Raw genomic sequence first — 20,828 nt, forward strand, 5'->3', positions numbered from 1 at the left:
TTTTAAGTGCATTCAAAAACTTTGAAGCCAAGCATTTCACAACAAAAGCCAACACAAAAGTAATTGTACCAGAAACAAAGAGCCATCAATGCGAGTTGATTACTACATCGCCTCAGAGGGTCCAAAGGGCCAAGTGGGCTGAGCAGCCAAACTATTACGCATTTTTCCTTCCCCAGACCTAGAGGATTCCCAGCTTTGGAAGAGATGGGATAATTTTTTTTCATTAGCATAGCTGGAACGAGCTGTGGCAAGAACTAGAACCATAATGCAGCCATTGTACTTAGGGTCTGTCATCTCGCTCAGAGGGCGAGGAAGTTCACAATGAGCACAAGAGGCAATGGGGTGTTTGAACCTGAAACACAAAAGCCAGACCTTGCTACAAAGGGAAAACCTCCCTCTGAAATGATCCTGCAATCTCTTGCAATAAATGCCAGGACCTTAGAAGTGATACTAGCCAGCACTAAGCTAACAAGCAATTACACTGATTAAAAAAGGAGTGTAATCCAAGAGGGATTTTTGCATGGTTTTTTACATTCTCTTCAGTGAAGCAAGAGACAAATTTTTTCTGTTCAGCTCTCTGCTCTAATGTCAAAAACTGATTGGAGGTACGATGGAGATGATTAATCCTTGAGGAAGTCAGGCAGCTGCTGTTCTTTGTGGCAGAGGGGGAGGAGGGGTGCTACCTATTTGCTCCGCTGTATTGTAAGAGACAACAGCATAAGCCATGGGTAAGTAGATAATCACAAATTCTCAGAACCTCCTTTATCTCACCAAGCATCAGCTAAACAAATAAAGCAAGATGCTTTTGGACAAGTTACTCTCCGAAATGAAACACAGGAGAGCTCCATTACTTCAATTAATACTCCCAGTTGTACTAGGTCAGCAGTTCTCAAGGGCAGCAAGGAGAGGCACACACACATCCTAGTGTTCCTCCTCTGAACAAAATCCCCAAGGCTGGGCAATGAGCATCCAACTCACTTTAAAACCCCAGCCAATCTCTACAGGACCAGAGGAAGGGCAGAAAAAAGCAAATATATGTATATAATGCAGGGGGAAAAAGCTTCACTGAATAATATGTACCCAGAGAACGGCTCAGGTTGGAAGGGGCCTCAGAGATCATCTAGTTCCAATACCCTGCCATGGGCAGGGTCACCTCCCAACTCGATTTGGTTGCCCAAGGCCTCATCCAACCTGGCCTTGAGCACCCCCTGGAAGGAGGCGTCCACAACCTCCCTGGGCAACCTGTTCCAGAGTCACAGCACCCTTATACTGAAGAACTTCTTCCTAAAATCCAATCTAAACTGACTCTTCCTCAGCTTAAAACCATCCCCCCCTTGTCCTATTGCCAGACACCTTCCTGTAGTCCTCCTTCAGATGGTGGAAGGCAGCTTTAGGGTCCCCATGGAGTCTTCTCTTCTCCAGGCTGAACAAGCCCAGCTCCCTCAGCCTATCCTCTCAGCAGAGGCACTCCAGTCTTGTGGCCTTTCTCTGGACTTGCTCCAACATTGGAAATTGTGTTTTCAGTCTCTCAAACTGGATGAAAGATTACACAGTTTTCTCCCAGGCCTAATAAATTTAAGTGAAAACAAATATTTTTCCAGTAAGACTACTACAGTAAGCCCCAGAACAGGAAGATTACTTTATGTACTAGTTTGACTAGTTGAGACATTCAAACACCTACATCAGAGAGAAAAAGAAAACCAAAATCCTACTAGAAAGCTCCAAAAGGAGGGGGGAATTATATAAGACAAACATTTCAAGTAGCCAAGTGCTCTAGATGCAGATGGTTGTGAACAAGCAGACAAGACCTGGATGAAAAAGATTTTGAGGAATGCCACCAACATCAGAGCAGAACAATAAAGAGAGGATTCCTATGGCAGATTCACCCAGTAACAGCCTCTCATTAGTGGGGACCACTTCTTTACTACTCTGAGTCTGTGCCTCCCTAACACCAGAGCCTTGCAGTCACTGCTTGCTGCAAGCATCACAACTAAAAGCTGCTGGGAATTTATGACCAAAGCCTTCAGAGGCATGACAACAATGAAGCAAAAAAAAACCCTCTAACGCTTTCTACTCCTCTTATCCTCTCTAGGAGCTGGATTGCTGAGCACCACAAATTTTTCAAATACCAGCTTCTGAAGTTGTGGCAAGGACAGAAAATGGAACAAAAGCAGGTACATGACAAGTAGAGCTCCTGAACACCCCAACCACTGACCCCAGTGGTGGGCAAACCTTGGTCTAGAAGAAGCTCTGCTGCAAAAAAATCACCAAAGGGTATTTTGGTATCTAAGCGGTGGGTGGCAGGAAGATGGAGCTAGACTCTTCTCAGTGATCCCCAGTGACAGGACAAGAGGTAATGGGTATAAACTTGAAGTTCCATCTAAACATGAGAAGGGGCTTCTGTATTTTGAGGGTGGCAGAGCACTGGAACATGCTGCCCAGAGAGGTGGCGGAGACTCCAAACCTGCCTGGATGTGTTGCTATGTGATCTGCTTTAGGGGGACCCTGCTCTGACAGGAGGGTTGGATTCTATCTTCAGAGGTCCCTTCCAACCCCACCTTTTTGTTTCTGTGAAATGACAAAGCAGAGGAGATGGCAAGCACACAGCTTGCCAGGGGAAAGCAATTCCCTTGCCAGGGAAAAAGCAAAGGGGAAAGCAATTCATACCCACACAGGGCAGAAATTCAGGTGTCCACACAGAATTCAAGCAAACACATTGATTATTTTCACTGTTTCTTTGTAAGCCACCCAAAGGCTTCAGCAAGTGACTTTTACCTTTCATTTCCCATGGAAGAGCACCATGTCCCAGCACACAAATTCACTCACTCAAGCACAAAACACAGGTGAAATATGCAACTCAATTTGCAGAGCAGCTAATCTGATGAGGGCTTACCTGTACCAGCCTGAGGGGCATTTGGTTTCAGGAGCTGAACATTAAGCTAAGCAAGCATAGGAACAGCAAGCAAAGGGCAGGGGGGGAAAAGGTAGATCTGTGCCATGACAACTAGGATGGGTTACAAAAGCTTCCTCTCTACAGAGGGGACTACTTGGAAAATAAATGCTACCTGAGTAGGCAGCCCAGAGGAGAATGAGCTGCAAAAAGAACTAGAACTGCCTGTATTCAAAAGGTCTGGACATCAGCACAAGAGGAGAACTAATGCAGGGGGGAGAGGAGGGGCACTAGGGTGCACTTGACAAGTCAAAGGTGCACACAAAAGAGAGAACAAGCAGGGAACTGCTGTAACCAGAGAGATGTAATTTCAGCCTGTTAGTAAAAATTCAAAGAACAGCTCATTTCATTAAAAAAAAAAAAAAAAAAAAAAAAAAACAAAAACCCACAACAACCCACCACACCCCAAACAGCAAAGTTACACTTCCTAAGCCAGTTTAAGAGCTGATGCACAAGACAATGTCAATCAAAGCTTGCAGGTAAGATTTTCTCCAAGTCTCACTTATTAAAAAGAGGTTTAAGTAACCAAGAGTTAAGTTGTTTTTAAGGCTTTTTGCCCATTTCCAGAGGCAGGGAGAGGGAGATTGTAAGGGGGAGTAAGCAAGGGCTGAATATGGAAAGCTGTCTTTAGGCACAATGTGAATCATCACACTGAAGAATTTTCATGAAGTGGCTGGTTACTACTCAAACAGATTTATTTCATTGAAACCAACAAGGCTTTGGACCAATATGTGAGCAACCAAGCTTTGAGAAGTCATTAGATGCCACTCAGGTGTGTGCATTATGATGAAAAACACTGGAAAATTAATCTGTGTCAATTTAATCTGCCTTGACACAGAAAAAATAGTTAATGCCCTGAGAGATTTCCTAATGTGGTTGTTTCTCCAAATGATTTTCTGCTGTCTCAGTATAAACAGCACCTTCCCTTTGACTTTCAGAGATTTCTACAAACGGCAGGAGAGCTACCTACATGACAGGAGGAACAGAGAGAGAATAATTTCCTTGTTTTAGTCTGAGACAGCAAAAAGCCAATACCACAAAATGTTGCATACATGGAGCAAGAGCCCTTGCAAGTGTTCTGCATTCAAAATACAGATCCACAGAAGGCTAATTGTCTCTTATTTTTTTAAATAGCCAGCACTGGAATAGCAGAAGTCACATGGAGAAGGGCTCCAATTCACACAAAAATAGGCAGATTTAGCTGCTGCAACTTTTATTCATGCTACTGTCCCAGCCTAGGAATGGTGATGGCTGCTAAACACAAATATTCTGCCCTTGGGCACTGGGATCTGAGCCTCCAGACGAGAAAAGAAAACCCTAGAACATGGACAGCCATTGCCTCGTCACATCGAACCACCCAGACCAGACACTGGGCCCACTGGAGCTCAGTTTTGTCAAGCTCACAAACTGGGAAGGGTTGAAAGGGACCTCTGGAGACCATCTAGTCCAACTCTAAATAATATATTGTCCAATACTATAAAAAAAAAAAACCTCTTAGATATTGAACCAGAATCCATATCTCCGAAGTCAGCTGTCTCCTGCTCAACCCACACCTCTGCCCCGCTCCATGTGTGGACACAGAGGCCTACTTCATTCCCTGCTGGCACCCAGGGAGGACTTGCAAGACCTGAAGTGATGGCTATGAGCTGAGGGACTGCAGATGGCCAGGCATGGTGCCCAGCTGCAGAGCTGTTGCACCACACACACCTTCTGGAGTGGCTGCAGGGAAAGTACGTAAGGCACACAGGGGCCACCAGCAGCTGCTGCACCCCCCTCTGAACACATGAGCTTCCTTCTCCAGCTCTTGCAAGGCCAGACACTGTGTGTGACAGCAGCACAGTGTGCTTTTGTCACCTAGAAAGCAGAAGCAAGTCAAAAAAACAAGCCAAGGTGCAAAGCACTGAGTTTATTGATCACTTGATACCTCTTCCAGCAATGCAATGTATTTTGACTCTGCAACACAGTGAGACCTGACTTCTACAGGCACATCCAAGCCCCTAGGAGTGAAGCCACCCATCACACCAGATTGCAAGCACACGGAGGAGAAGGAGCAGCAGTGCTTGCATCATCTAGAGGCCCAGGAATGAGCCAGGATCAGTGTTGCTGCATTAAAAGCAGGTGTCCTCTCCAAAGTTAAATGGGCCAAAGGAACAGGTTAACCACTAATTAGCTTCCAATGCAGACAGAAGACAAGAGCTGGGCAGAACCAGCTGTCACTATAGCCAAGCTTCACAGCTACAACAGAGAAAAACCAGAAAGCAGCCATGCAGAGCCCAGTAAGGAATGGTTTGTAACCTCCAGCCACAAATCAGCTGCATCCAGAGGGCACAAACCATCATGGGGACCGGCTCATGGCAGCTTCCCGGTCACGAGCAACCGGGGCAAGGCCAGAGGCTCTGAAGACTTAATACCTAACTCAATAATAGGAAGATTAAATATCTAACTCGATAACAGAGAACCACAGATAAGACACACGGAAGTGAGACATTCATGCAATGGTGTTCAAGCCACTCTGCAAAGTAGGAATTTCTTGCTGGGTTCCCACAAGTGATTCAATTGCAGCCACCTAAGCCACGGTGCTTTTCACTGCCCTCCACTCCTCTGCTCACCTAGCTGGGTGCAATCATGGGGCTAGCTGATGACTGCTGACCCCCAACTCGAACTTAATCCCACTTAAACATGTGAACACAAACATCTCTCTCTCAATCCTTTGGTTTTGCTCCCAGAAAACACTTTTTAGGCTATTCCTGCGTGCTGCCTCTACATAAAACCCCTCCCTTTGCTCCTTACCCATGAGTGGACTGAATTTGATAATGCAATGCAGCATCACCAGCCCTGAAACAGTACATGCTCAATATTGGCCATCAAGCAGAAGCCACCAGGGACTTCTCCAAAATGCAGATTGCCTGTAAAGCCCTAGGAGCTACTCTGCTACAAAGGCTTCTACATTGAGACAGCCAAGTTTCAACTCAACCAAGCTTAGGGAGATGTCCATGAACACAAACACGCTGTAAAACAGCTTCAAACATTTAACCAGGTATCATAGAAAGAGAGAAACTCCAACTGCACTTGGGCTGGCATGAAAAGCTCTTCTGAAATGAAGCATTTTTAACCTGGACTTGGAGAACAAGTGACAGCAGAACATTTCCAAATCTTTACATCTGTAGTATCAGAGAGGAAAGAAAGACTTTGTGGCAAACACTGACAAGATGACTGAAGTTCTCTTATTTTCTCTTGCTGGCCAAGACAAGTTCAATCTCCAGTCAGCTGCTCACTCCAGACAATACATCAAATCACTTCCCTCTCCCTAGCATCAATTTTTCTGCTCCACACAAAATCCCTCCAATTCACACTGCCTTCCATTAATATTTTAAAGTTCTCCCTCACACAAATAAAATCCCCTGCAACATTTCTTACAACATCGTTAAGTGTTACTATGGAAACTGCTAAAATGTCACAAACAGGAGCCAAAAGCTCTGCTGCATAAGGAGTACCTTGAGCCTTCTTATTTCCCTCTTTCTAATTTGATGGCCAAATGTTTTGAGGCTAATAAAAAAAAAAAGTCACCATTGGAGTGGGAGGTGTTTCTTTTCTTTCTTTATTTATTCTGTATTGCTTGAAGTCACTGAATATTTTATTAAGCAAGCAGCCAAATGAAGTCACATTTCACAAATCCACTCTGCCAGGAGGCACTTCTTAAGCGAAACGACACTGCAAACTACCTGCCAAACTCACGCAGGATGGTAGGGGTTGGAAGGGACCTCTGAAGATCTAGTCTGCCCCCTACTAGAGCAGGATTACCCAGAGAACATCACCCAGGAACATGTCCAAGCAGGTTTTGAATGCCCCCAGACTCCAAAACCTCTCTAGGCTGTGCTGCAAGGAGACACCTGAAGCTGCAGCGAGATCTATGTCAAAGATCTATGTCTTCCACCCCTCAACCATTCCACCAAGTAAGTTAAAGACAATTCAAATTACATTATTTTACCCAGGAAGGATGCACATATTTAACAGATAAAGGGAGCTAAACAACTCTTTGAAATGGGCTGAATCTGAGAATTAAAGCCTTCAGGACAGGCTCATTCATAAGACAGCACAAATTAATCTGCTCCAGAAGCATCACGAGATGTGCCAGCCCAGCTCTGCCACTACTATCACAGGGAACATCTCGTTTTGCAGTCAAGACATCATGGTTGCACATGAGCACCAGGGAGAAAAACAGCCATCTGCCAGGCTGTTCACCTTCACTAACCTGATTGCTTCCAACTAAGAGAAGAGCTTTAAATACATCACCACGATGACCTCCCTTGCTCTGGCACAATAACCAGCCATGGACAACTGCTGGAACAACAAGGGAGTTCTGGCACAAAGTTGGAGGCTGGCTTAGGGAGGTGCAGACAAGAGAGCTACCTTCAACATCAGCAATTTGCAGCAGAATTTGAGACATCCCACCATCAATAACAATACTGGCAAATTTAAGCTCTCAGCATCACAGGTCCCTTTTAAAGACTCCCCCTTTGGTGTTGCTGTGATGCAAGTAACTGAAAAAAAGCAAGTTGTGCACAGAACAAATCCTTAAGTCGAAGCATTCGTGCCAGGTACCCTTCCCATAAATAGCTTGTTCAGTGCTGAGGTCAAAGCTGGAGCAGGCATTCCAGAAAGTAACCTTATCACAGAGAAGGTCAGAAGGGGGGGGAGAAGAAAGAAAAAACCAACCTAGAACTGGCTGTTGCTTAAGCAAACCATTTCATGACATCAACGAGAAGCACACAGGCAGGTCTTGCAGATGCAGAGAGCCACAATCAGAAGACATCAGAGAACTTTGGGAATACGAAACAATCCAGTTCCCATCTGGCAACTGCAACAGACTCAACTGCAATTCAAGTTTCTCCTTCCGCTTCCCAGCTGAATTACTAGTCAATACACAGGCCTTCCCCTATTTGTATCTCTAAGTCCTTCCTTTCATTCAGAAATCCAGCAAGTAAAACCTCAAGTCAATTTTTTAAAAGTTCTCTGCTATCCAAAGCGTTTTATCTGTGCACGGCCCAGCAAAACCATCCAGCTCTCCAAGCCCCTGAGACGAGACATTCGCAAAAAGCACCATATCCAGGGTGTGCCCAAAACACTCTCCGTGGAAAAATCTGTTGGGGTAGTGCCAGTTCAGCAAGGAAAACATTTTCCCCCAGCTGGAAGCCTTGCACAGCACTGCTGCCGAGCTAGCGCAACCAGAATGGATCTGCTAGAGGAGAGAACAAAGGAGGCGGGGGGGGAATAGGGGGAAGAAAACCAACCCCATGCTACTGCATAATGAAAACCAAATCTTCCAGGAAGAAAAACACAGCCTTGAAGTACACCTTTGCAATCCCTTGAAGGAAGTCCCCGTTTGTCATTGCTTCAGTTTTAACCTTAGCCATACATCTTTGGCCTGTGTCCACGCTAACAAGAGTATGAACAGAGCTCTCAACTGTGGCTGCTTACAGACGCTGGTTTAATGCAACACAAAAGTCTTTTTCCCATCCCCCATACATGGATATTAGACTCCAATATTAAAGATCAGCTCTAAATGGGGCCCCTTTCCCTTGCTCAAATACCAACTTTAATTTCACATGAGATTGCAGGAAAGCAGAGGAGTCACCACGCAAGGTTTTTAATGCCAATTCACATTCACAAACTTCACAAGCATTCTTCGCTGCTGCTTCAGATGCTGTGACAGGCTTTTTCCAATGAAAAATAAAGTAAATATTTATGCAACCCTACCCAAAGTGTCACCCACAAGTCCAAAAACAAATATCTGAACTAGAGCCTGTTCTTACTTGCTGTCCCACTGGGTAAAGGCTACAGAGACAAAGCGTAGTTTACTGGTAGTGCCAGACACCAAATCACTTCCAGTCCTCCACATTCTGTCTCATACATCAGACCAGTGCAGCCCCACAGCCCAAGAAACAGGCAGAGAAGACACCAGATTGAGCAGAACAACCCAAAATCCTGAAAGAACACTAAAGGCATTTGTGAGAGATGCTTTGTCTGCACTCAACACCCCTCACACCAAACTCAAACACTCTCCTGCACCACAGCACCTGACTCCACCATTACTCTTTGCACACAGAACCCAACGTGGAGTGCTGCTTCCCTTCTGCCCTCCCCCCCCCCAAAACTCTGACTTCAGCCTGTGAAGGTAAATTTAAAACCAAATCCAGCTCCCTCTAGGATGAAAGCCAACAATGTTGCCTTAACTGAAGCACTCTGAGTGCCTGCACCACACACACCTAACCTCCCCTCCATACTCCAGGGAGGACACGAGGATCGAGGCTCAGTTAAGTCAGAATCAACTTATTAGACACCCACTGTATCTATAAAAGGTGTCCTCTGACCATCATTTCCTGGAGAAGTAACAGGCTCATTTTTCTTCTGATCCTTCTCAAGCAGCGTGCTCGTTTGGTCTCTGTACTTAAAAGCAGGAGGGACTTGCAGTGTCCTACTTCCTCGGGATACCTGATTAAGCATTTTCAAACAATGAACTGCCCTCTGCGATTCTGCTTTCAAATGCAAAGCAAGAAAAAGTTCAGGATTTGTTCTCTCTCTTCTCAACTGAAAGATGCTTGAGGGACAGCTCTCCTGACCAACATCTGGCTGCTGAGCAGCACGTGGATTCCAAGCAATTCAGGTATGACAGATGTTAAGTTTTCTTAAGTAGCTGAAAATCAAAGGTTAAGCACTATGCTGTCATCAGTACCTACAAGCACAGCTAGAAGTCAAGAGCAAAAGAGACACCACAAAAAGCCAAGCAAGTAACTGAATGGTCATAAAACAGAGACAAACCTTTAGCATTGTTCTGCTAAATCAATTATGTGAAAGAGAAGAGAAGGCTCCAGGGAGACCTTAGAGCAGCATTTCAGTATCTGAAGGGGATCTACAAGAGGGCTGGAGAGGGACTGTGCAGAAGGGCTTGCAGTGACAAGGGGAACGGTTTGAAACCTGAGCAGGGGAGATTTAGGCTGGACATCAGGAGGAAGTTCTTCACAATGAGAGTGGTATAGAATACTGGAAGCAGTTGCCCAGAGGTGTGGTTGAGGTCCCGTCCCTAGAGACACTCAAGGTCTGACTCCGCAGCCTGATCTAGCTGGAAATGTCCCTGCTGACTGCAGGGGGGTCAGACAAGATGACCTTTGAGGGTCCCTTCCAACCTGATGCAATCTGTGAAATGTGTCTGTGACCAGAAGGAAAAGCATCTTTAATCCCCACAGTGTGGGGCTTCCCACCTCAATTACAGCTCCATGAAGTCACAGATTTATGAAATGCTCTTTCATAGCCCTTGAGCTAGAGGCTTCCTTACCATGCTCTCCCTTGGAAAAAGCAACCAAAGAAAGAACTCAGAATTTCCAAGTCCTATTTCTCAATCAATTGATGCAGCAACTGCAACTATTCCTGAAACAATCACTGATTGTTGCCAAGGAAGGTTTAGGTTGGATTTTAGGAATAATTTCTTTCCTGCAAGAGCAGTCAGGAATTGGAACAGGCTGCCCACAGAGGCAATGGAGTCACTGTCCCTAGAGATGTTCAAGAAATCTGTGGATGTTTCATCTGGGGACATGGTTTAGTGGCCATGGCAGTGTTAGGTCGATGGTTGGACTCCATGATCTTGGGAGGTCTTTTCCAACCAAAACAATTCTCTGATGCAAGCACCACACACATCCCTCCCCAACAGAGGACATTGAAATTAGTGCTGACAATAGCACTTGGTGATGATTTGTCATTGCTGCTCCAAGTCCAGCAACTCCCCACCAGTAAACAGGGATAACCGAAGCATGCTTCACCACCATGGCCACAGGCACTGGAACAACCACAGCCACACATACGGTAGGTACTGCCTGACTCTCCTACAAGTCAGTCATCAGGAACTTCAGTTCACTCCCAGCAGCTCGACCTAACTACCACCAAAACAGTGACTTTCCCTGATAAGAGACCTGAACTAGATTAAGTTCCAATCCAATATTTGTTTTCACTACCTTATCCATAGTCTTTTTCCATGGTGCACCGACTGAAGTTGGGGACTGCAGAGACTAAACCCTGCACCGCTGACCAGCTAATGACTATGCTGTGTTTGACATAGGTAAACTAATCAGGCAGAAATAATTGACAAATTCTGTCTGAAATAGCCTACAGTGAAATGCAAGATGACCAAAGAAACCAACCAGCCTGAGATCAGCAACAAGCCAAGTGAAATACTTCCTACTTACACATACTAGTACAGGGCCACAGAAACACCAGGACTTTGATTACTTGGCTAAACCATCACTGGGTCACAAAAGCCAGAGCCCAACCACCAGCCCTCCAGCTCTGGGAGGAATTTGCATGCCCTGCTCGAAGCAACCTTTCACAAACAACAGTTCCTGATCCTACCACGCTGACAGCAGCATTTGGGCCCTTTCAAAGCAGTGCAGGTTTCGCAGTCGCAGACGGCTGCTGCCTGTGGTCACACCCAGCCCAAGAAGTTGGGTATGATTCTCCACATGGGAGGCTCCAACCTGCCTTCTCACCACCAAGCTGGGGCAAAGCTCCTCTTGATCCTAACTCTGCCACCACACACATTTTGGAAGCAACATGGAAGATCATAGCTGTGAAGCAGAGAACTGTGTATTAAGATCTGAGAGCAAGCAAAAGGCAGTGTGGTGGTCCCAGACCCACACAAACCCAGGAATGCATCCTGAGCCAAGGCTGTCTGCACACACTTTCTTTCCCCACCAGGTGCCTGAGAATCAAGAGCACCTTGTTAAACCAAGCCCATAGCTGGCAGGGCTTCCCAACAAAGGTGTAACGAATCCCTCCCTGCTTTGTTTATGCATTCCAGGACAGCCTGCTTATGCACCTGAATGACAGCACCTTCCTGGGCAGCAGGTCTGTGAGTGCTTTCAGAGGACCTACCAAGTTCTGATTGATCCCTAACGCAATTCCTCAGGAAGATGCTGCCCCATTGCCAAGATCAGGAAGGCCAGAGCAGTACAAATGCTTCAAAGTCTGTCCTTGACCAGATACTGATTCTGGAATGCCACCACACCAGAAAAACTCAAAGGTCAGCTCTTATCTAAGCATGATGTAAACACCTCTCTTTCTTTTACATGCTTCTGCTTGATTCTCAGAGGCAGTCAGTGACATGGCCACTTACTGCAAGCAAGCTACGAGACACAGTGTTTGTAGCACAACTCTCACTAAAGATCTGGAAGCAAGCAAGCAGTTTCGTGGGGGAAGGTAGGGACACCCAGGAGCAATACACAGCCAAGGGAAACTGACTGAAGGCTGAGACAGAAGTTTTTGCATTCATTAAGATATTCCATTTCACTACCAAAATTAAAATAATCAGGGTAAAAATCTTCCCTCTAATAAGTAAATTCAGCAAGCTGCAAAATCCAGCCACACTTGAGCAAGCCTGCAGAAAACCTTGGCCATTCTGTGCTCACACAGATGTAAAACAATGGCTCTGCACAATGAGCTGGCCCCAAGGCAGCTTCCCAGTGGAAAAAGTCAGCTCTACCCCTTCCTGCCTCCTAGCCCTGCTTTGAAAAGAGTGAGATTTAGATGGGCTCAGACACTTGTACCAGCTCTAAGGTTGACTTCAGGAGCTTCACTAACAAGCACAAACAGGCATTCAGCCTCAACCTCTGTAATGCCAGAGCTCGTGAGACCCAATGTCAAAGCATTCATGGCAACAGGACAGTCAGTGCTGGCAAGAGTAATTACTAAACACCCACAGGCATCGACTTTAAACGAGGTTTGGTGGGCCTGGCCTAGATGCCAGTCTACATACACACCAGCTCCTGAACCTACAAACTATAGAAGGATCATTCTTTTTTATTAGCTCTAAAAAAAATCTTTGGCTTTTTAGGAGTGCTTTGGAGGCTGGGAAATGGAAAGGCACAGCTAACACAAAGGGCAGGAAAGGCAGCAGAGAATTTCACGCATCACATCTCTGAATACCCAACTTCCTCTTGGGATTAGGATGAGTGGCAAAGAAATTTCACTTTGCTAGACAACACAGCAATCCATGAAACCAAAAGGATGGGAAATCTCCTGTTACTTGGGACAGGATTTTAATCAAATGTCATAGTGACTAGAGGAGACAATACCTAGAATATGCAGTTTTCCTACTAATCCCACCAGGAAGTTTGTGGATATTATAGAACAGGAATGAAATTATTAAACTCTCTTCTCTACCAGCACAAGAACACCTTCATGTCCAGCCAGCAGGATCACTTGCTACTAGCTCTGCAGTGGGAGAAAGCCAAACTCATGTCCCATTTAAGACTTCACATACCAAATGTGCTAACATCCCAAACCATGATGTGACATTTAGCTGGGATTTAATATCCAAGAGCTGTAACATCTGTTTAGCAGCACCCATCCATCCATATGGGTGTGTTTCTGGAGGGTGCTGAAGTTACCAAGCACACAAACTGTTCACATCCACCTACCTAGTTTGGTAAAACGTATGTCAGGCTGCACTTGATCAGCCATTAGCATCACTTAAAGTGAATTTTGGTTCCTGTTTGTTCTCCACAGAGATCTGAACAAACTCAGAACAGCACAAGGATGCAAAAAAATCCTGCTGACTACTTCCAGCCTCGATCAGAAAGCCCCTGGCACTGCAAGCAGGACCCCTGTGACCACTGCAGGGAGCTTTTTGTTGAACACAGCTGCTTCAGACTGTGGTTTAAGTTCAATAGGTCCATCAAGGTGACAGAGCTCATCAGCTGATGCAAGCAAGAGTCTACACAGACCAGTATGGCCTTTTAAGAGGTCTCCAAAACACTGTGATGTGCATTCCTAGGGAAATTTCTTGATTTTGGAAGAAAAAATTTCCCTTCTTCCTTGACCTGTCTCAAGACCTTTTGCCTTGACAAGGATCTTCCTCCTCCACACAAAAAACTGACACCTAATACTTATGCAAACAGCATCCAGTTAACAACATAATTATGAGGCTGTTGTCATCACTTAATGCAACTCACAGACAAGAAGAAAATTCCCAACGATAATTTCCCACATTCAAGAAGAGCACACACTCACTTCACACCTCCACTGCCACTTGGACTAAATCTTTACAGAGGTGTTTTTCCCCAACCACCACCCCCCCAGGCAGTTAACCCTTAACTCCCCAGTCATGAGTATGGTGTCAGCTACAAAGATTCAGAGTGGCCTTACTTTGCATAACTGGTTTACCACAAAGATTCCCATTGGAAAAAGAAAACGCTTCCACTCAGGGGACAGGTCCAACATGGAGAGAACTGTTTATGGTATTTGGGGTTTATCTGCAGCATGCTTGCACCACTCCAGCCATCCAGTATTCCCAGGACTTGCTGCTCCACAAGAATAGCAACAACTACTGTATGCATGAAGAATTTTATCTTCAGTCTTGCATGTGCTGTCTGAACTAGGAAGCGTGCTACAGAACACACCATGCTAGTTTTAACAACCTTTGATGTCAGCCTAAGAAGAAGAAGTAGCATTCCTACAAAAAAAACAGATTTTTCCATCTTTCACTTTGGTTTCCCCCCACCAGAGGTAAGCAATGCACGATGGCTACTCACAGTGGTACGTGGGGTTGTTCTGGGTCTGCTTTGGTCAGTTCCTCTTCTTCAACGTCAGACTCGCCTCCCGAGCTGCTGTCAGTGACATCCGAGTCAAAGGCTTGCTCACTGGATCTCAAGTTGGCCACACCACTGGCCGTGAATCTCTCCAGTTCTTCTGATATTGAATCACTCTTCAAGAAGCTGCTTAGGCCTTCTGAAGTCACTGTTTCGCTCGCAGCTTTCCTCAAGGCTGCTTCTGCTTTTCTGGTCAACATCAGCTGGCTCCGATGCCTCACGGGGTCCAAAGTCGGAAGCTTGCTCAGAGTTTTCTCCAAGAAGCCACCCAACTGCTGCTGGATGTGTCTCTCCACCTGCTTTGCCTGCACCACCTGCAAGCGTTTCTGCAGCCTGCGGGCACGGCTCTCGATGTCTGCCTGGCGCCGCAGCAATGCCCTCGTCCTCATCTCAGAGTCGAGAGCACTGTGGTGACCAGCCAGCACAGAAGGTTTCTGCTCCTCCAACTTACTGCTCCCAAAGTCAGAGTGACCAGCAACACCAGGCAGCCTAGTCTCTCCACTGCCACCCTCGAGCACCCGCTGCTGCTCCGTGGAATTAAGGGAAGATTTGTTTGCAGTGCTATTATTGCTAAACGGAGTCGTGTGCTCTGCATCAAGGCTTCTATGTGGAAGAGTGCAATTGGTCAACCCGGTCTTCAAGCCCCCCAATTCAGAACCTCCTGCGTTATAGTCAACACCCTGGAGGGCAGCAGGAGGAGCACACTTACCACCATTCAGAGAACTAGAGTTTTCGTGGTCTGAATTGGTACTTTTGGCCAATTTCTTGGCCAAGCCATTGACGGGCGCTTGCGGGAGAGGTGGCTGGCTATTAGCACTCATTGTTTTGAGATTCTCCAAAGTGAATTCCAACACTGGTTGCCTCCCCAACAGATCACTTGTTTTCAAGAAGGACTGAGATAAGAGAGAGTGAGATTTAAGGACTGTCTGCTTGTTGAAGACTCCTTGCAGCTTCAGAGGCTCTTTTGAAGAGACAGATGTTACATCCGAGCAGAGATAAGAGGCCACTAGCGGCTGCAGCTTGCCCAGCTCTTCCTTCGTGGGGTTGTTTCGGAAATCTAGAGTGGGATCCTCCGGAGCGAGGGCTTTCCTTTTGGTGCCGTTGGCAGCCAGGAGGATGTTGTTGGCGTTGCCGTTGCTCTCGGCACTGCCAGGCGACAAGGTGGAGGACGGGGGAGCCAGCTTGAATCGGATGTGGTGAGCTTCAGCTGCTGCGTCAGTGAGAGCGGGCGCCATCGCAGCCATTCAGCACAGAGAGACGGGAAGTCCAGCCTCTCCCGCTGCCGAGGCCAGCTCCACTGCCTCCCACTGCCTCTCCCGAGGGCAGCCTGCAGAAGGAAAAGGAAAAGACAAAGTAAGGCTTTGAGCTTCTAGAAAACGAAGCCAAGACGACACTTAGCGACTCAACACTCTTGGTAAAGCCATGCAAGCTCTGTGTCTCGTACACCTTTCTCCCTCCAAAACCATCAGCCCTGGGCTCATCCAGGCATGAGGCAGCTAACAACAGAAGTAGCAACACAAGCTGGTCCTCAGGATTCCCACAGCTAGTGCCTGCCTGTAACCGCTGTTATCTCCCAGTTCATCCACACAGCACACCAGCATCTCTCCAGGCCTCCATGAAAGGTCTGGTCCTGGTTATACCAACTCCTTAATGCCAGCAGCTCACTAATTTCATCTTTACAATCCTTGAGCTAGACCTATAAAACAGTTTTCTCTGTTTCTACTGCCAGCTCAGGTGCATTTAAAATGACAAATTAGGACTGTAACATGGAACAGAGGCAGGGCTCAAGGGGAACAAATCTCCATATGCTTCAACTCCCAGTGGCTAAAGCAATGCCACCACTTCCCTGAAAGCCTTGGATTTGAAGGAAGTCCTTTCCCTGGTGTATATGAAACCTCCTTTCCCAGAAGCACAGTTCTGAATAAGCCAGGTGATTTCCAGTGTTAGCTATGCCCATTTCTCTTTCAAAAACAGGGATAAAGATTAACCCACACACACACCATGACAGAGCAGTTCCACACTCTGACTGTAACAGCACGCCATGGTTTAACTCAACCAGATCAAACAAGGGATGAGAAATAACCAAAGACCTTTCATTCATGTACACTGCAACCATTCCCCACCCATCTCCCTTCAACTTTCTGGTCACTTCCCTACCTTCTTTACAACTAGAAGGGTCGCTGTTTTTTAATGCCTCTTTTTAACCTGCATTCACATCACCCACAGCACAGGCTGTGCTAAAAGTACAACAGTTACTTTCTTTTGCTGCAAAATTTATCTTAGCACCTTCAGAAGCTATTTCAATGTAAATTTAATAATAAGAAGCTGCCCTGATCTCTTTGCCCGATATGCCAATCCTCTAATTTCACATCAATTTGCATAAGCTTGTTGTAGCTGTTCATTAACACACCCCAATGACCAAATTAATATACCACTTGACAGGAAAAGTGAGGACTATCTGAAGTTTGAATATGTTGAATGAGCAAAACTGCACAGCCAGTTTTGTTTCCAGCCTCATTCAGCTGCACCACAACTGCTCCCCAGTGACACACCAGGTGCTTCCCCCTAACAGGGACCACAGAGAGATATTAGGGCTGAAAAACACCATGTAGTAAAACTTGAATTTTGGTGAAAAGTCAGAGAGGAGGGGCTGGAGAAGGTCCAGAGAAGGCCAATGAAGCAGGTGAAGGGTGGCTGAGGGAGCTGGGGTTGTTTGGTCAGGAGAAAAGGAGGCTGAGGGGAGACCTCCTCACTATTTGAGAGGTGGTTGGATCAAGGTGGGGGTTGGTCTGTTCTCCTCGGTAACAAGTGACAGAGGAGAGGAAATGGCCTTAAGTTGCACCATGAGAGGTTTAGGTTGAACATTAGAAGAAACCTCTCCACTGAAAAGGTTCTCAACCACTGGAATAGGTTCCCTAGGGAGGTGGTTGAATCCCATGCCTGGAGGTGTTTAAAAGACACAGAGATGTGGTACTAAGGGACATGGCTTAGCACCAGCCTTGGCAGAGTCAGTGAATGGTTGGACTCAATGCTCTTGAAGGTCTTTTCCAACTGAAACAATTCTATGATTCTATAAACAAACCCATGGAGGGAAGGCTCATGGGAATAGCTCAGAGTTATTTGCTCTCTTTGCCTTCCAATGAGCACGTACCTTGGCCAACTGGCAGGCCCCTCACTGGGTCTACAATCCAGAGGAGCCACAGACTTCCTAACTGACTTTCACCAAACCCAGTCAGAATCATAGAATAGTCAGGGTTGGAAGGGACCTCAAGGGTCATCCAGTTCTAAACCGTTCCAAACCCCCTGCCATGTGCAGAGACACTTTCCACTAGATCAGGTTGCCCAGAGCCCCATTAAGCCTGGCTTAAAAACTTCCAGGCAACAGTGGGGGGGGGAGGGAAAAAAAAAAAAAAAAAAAAAAAGAGACAGGAAAGACACACTCACAGAACTGGTAAAAAAGAGCCCTGAAGCTATTCTAACAAAACTTGAGAGGAGGTAGAGTTGGGTCCAGACTTCTGATGTCCCCTGTTGACAGAAGTTTGCATATTTCGTAACCGCATTTACCTTGGCCTTGCTGAAAAAAGGGTATTGCATGCCTAAAAATTTACTGCACACTCACTGAAAAAGGATTTTAGTTATCATTTGGGTGCATAAAGACTCAACATGACTGTGCAGGGAAGAAAAAAAAGGAACTTCCAGGGAACTTTCCACTTGTAGCTAAAACGCCCTTGGGAGAAGAGGGAGGAAGACAGTCAGAATAAAGCACTTCCTCCACTCCAGTCTCCTACCAAGATCTTCACTGCAGGGACACATACACTTGGAATAGGTGTTCCTAACAGGTGCTCTCAGTTTTGCAGACTCTGCTTTATGGTCCAGAGGAAGACTCTGGATCAGTGTTCTTCACCACAGTTACCACCATGGTACTACATGACATTGAGAACTGCAAAGAAAGAAAAACACCAAAACCCCTGCACTTGGTGCTGAATGGAACTGCTCTTTATGAACACATCTGCACCAGGCTGCAGCCATTTTGGAGTTTACCTAGGATGAGGAGTGCTTCAGAGCAAATTTGTAGGTCTTCAAGTGCAGTTAAATTAACAGAAGTAGAAAACGGAAGTGAAACTCTCACGCTGCCTTTTCCTCCAGCTTAGCAAACTCACTGTAAAATGAAATCCTCCTCCTAAACTACTGCACCTCTCCTTGGCTTCACTTTTAGTTGGGTGGACAGCATTTCAAATACTTGGGAAGCCTGGAAAGCCTCCCTGAAGAATAACACTTTGTTCTTGTGGCTTAAAGATGACCTCCAAAAGTTATTGGGTGTATTTCTTTATTTAGGTCCTTACCAACTCTCTGCATGCTAGACAGCACTGCTTTTTCTAACACTGAAATCACCTCTACTCTTACCATGAAGGAACATTTGTAAGCATGTTCCCCCCACCTCTGCTTTAAGCTTTGGTTGCTAACGAAGCCGTATTACACTCACTAGCAAATTCTTCCTACCAGGGAATTTGAGGAGAGTGGCAAAGTATATCTGAAATCACCAAAGGAAGGAGGAGTAATGAAATTGAAAGGTCACTCACACGGGACACAGTCTGAGGAACTTTGAGAGCACTCTGAGAACGCTGACACTAATTCCAAGAATTCTCCTGAACCTTTTGTCTGCCTCTGGGAATCAAACCACACCAGCAAGCTCCACACAAACTACTATCACTCATCAATATCAGTAGACTGATGCAAGCAGCCATGGGTCCCATTTCTCTGCACAACTCCCAACAGCTGACCTGACATTGTGTGACCAAAAGGCTTCTCTCCTCCTGCAGAAGTCCTGCTGGTAGACAACTGAGTGTAACTGGATTACCATTCCAGTGTCTGCTACAGTATGAGCACCAGCCCTACACTTCAGTAGCCATGACACAGGACCTTGTGCTGGACTTCACTTGGGAAGATCCAAAAGGAGCCGTTCTGGAAGGCCAACACAGCATTTACAATGTGTCTGAAGGCAACACTCAAAATCCACAAGCAGGTTCTTGATTTTCACTTTAAAACTAGAGCACTGCCAGAGCAGTTAGCATTAATTAACAGAGGGAAGATGAAAGGCTGCAGCAAGCAGGTAAAAACAGGGTAACCGTAACTCGCCCATCTTCCCTCGCCTCCCCAGGAGGGCACACGAGGCCAGCGAGGGAGGAAAGGCACCAGGCCCCCTCAGGTGGCTTCACCCACAATTCCACATCAACTACACCAACGTGCAAGCTCTTACTGCCTTTTAAACACAGAGAAGAGAGGAGTGGGAAGAAGGCTGAGGTAAGGATGGGCTGTTAGAAGAGGCAGGAGGAGCAGGCCCAGTTACACTATACCCCAGAGCAGCTATCGGGTCACGGCACCCCTGAAAACAATCCTTCAGCATGTTGACTTATTCAAGACTGTCTGCTTCTAAAACCCAATTTTACAACAAGACCTTGAAAGGAGAACTGCGTTTCCAAGCACATGACTTTGTGCAACACCTCAAGGGAAAAAAAAAAAAAAAAAGCCCAAAATCAACAAGGGAACTTTTTTGCTCTCTGAAATCTTTGTGGCAAGAGTTTGATGGGGAGAAACCAGGCATCTGTGCTTCCAGTGAGGTTCAAGAGAAGATCAGGGGAGCTCTGAGTCCTGGATGCAGGAGGTATCAATAGTTTCTCCTTTTCCCATACATTCAGGAGAGAGTTTAGGTTGGACAATAGGAGAAGCTTCTCCCCTGAAAGAGTTACCAACCACTGGAACAGGCTGCCCAGGGAGGTGGTTGAATCCCCATGCCAGGAGCTGTTTCAAGGAGGCAGAGATATGATGCTGAGGGACATGGTTTAGCATCAGATTTGGCAGAGTTAGAGAATGGTTGGACTTGATGATCTTCAAAGTCTTTTCCAACCCAAACAACTCTATGATTCTATGATCTGAACACCTGTTCCAGTCTCATGAAGGCCTCTCTATGCCCTCCCACCAGCAAGTCTCCCCACAGACAAGAGTCCCTGCCACAATTACCCTTCTCAGGCTACTGGGCCTTCAACTGCCTCCACTTTTGATGCCTCCCAGCAGCACTCAATGACACACATCTACCCTGCACATTTCTATTTGCTGAATTAAAACTATAAACCCTTGACCTTACATCCCAAATTCCTGCACACGCAGTGTAGTTTCATCACGTGCCAAACCACACCAGGACTGCTCTTTATAGTTGCTGTGAGGCCTCCTTACTCCCCCAGCTC

At 46.2% G+C, this 20,828-nt stretch overlaps 1 protein-coding gene across 3 annotated transcripts in view; it reads right to left on the minus strand.

Moving 5' to 3' along the window:
• The window catches only part of KANSL1 (KAT8 regulatory NSL complex subunit 1), a 92,476-nt gene extending 76,631 nt beyond the window's left edge, over positions 1–15,845 (minus strand). For all 3 annotated transcript variants that reach the window (XM_054396563.1, XM_054396564.1, XM_054396562.1), the window contains exon 1: positions 14,530–15,845. In XM_054396563.1, the coding sequence (XP_054252538.1) occupies positions 14,530–15,830 (1,301 nt within the window). In that variant the 5' untranslated portion in view covers positions 15,831–15,845. The remainder of the gene's footprint in view (positions 1–14,529) is intronic.
• Between the last annotated feature and the right edge of the window lie 4,983 nt (positions 15,846–20,828).

The sequence above is a fragment of the Indicator indicator genome, chromosome 37 (assembly GCF_027791375.1).
Source record: "Indicator indicator isolate 239-I01 chromosome 37, UM_Iind_1.1, whole genome shotgun sequence".
In the NCBI taxonomy this organism is placed as follows: Eukaryota; Metazoa; Chordata; class Aves; order Piciformes; family Indicatoridae; genus Indicator; species Indicator indicator.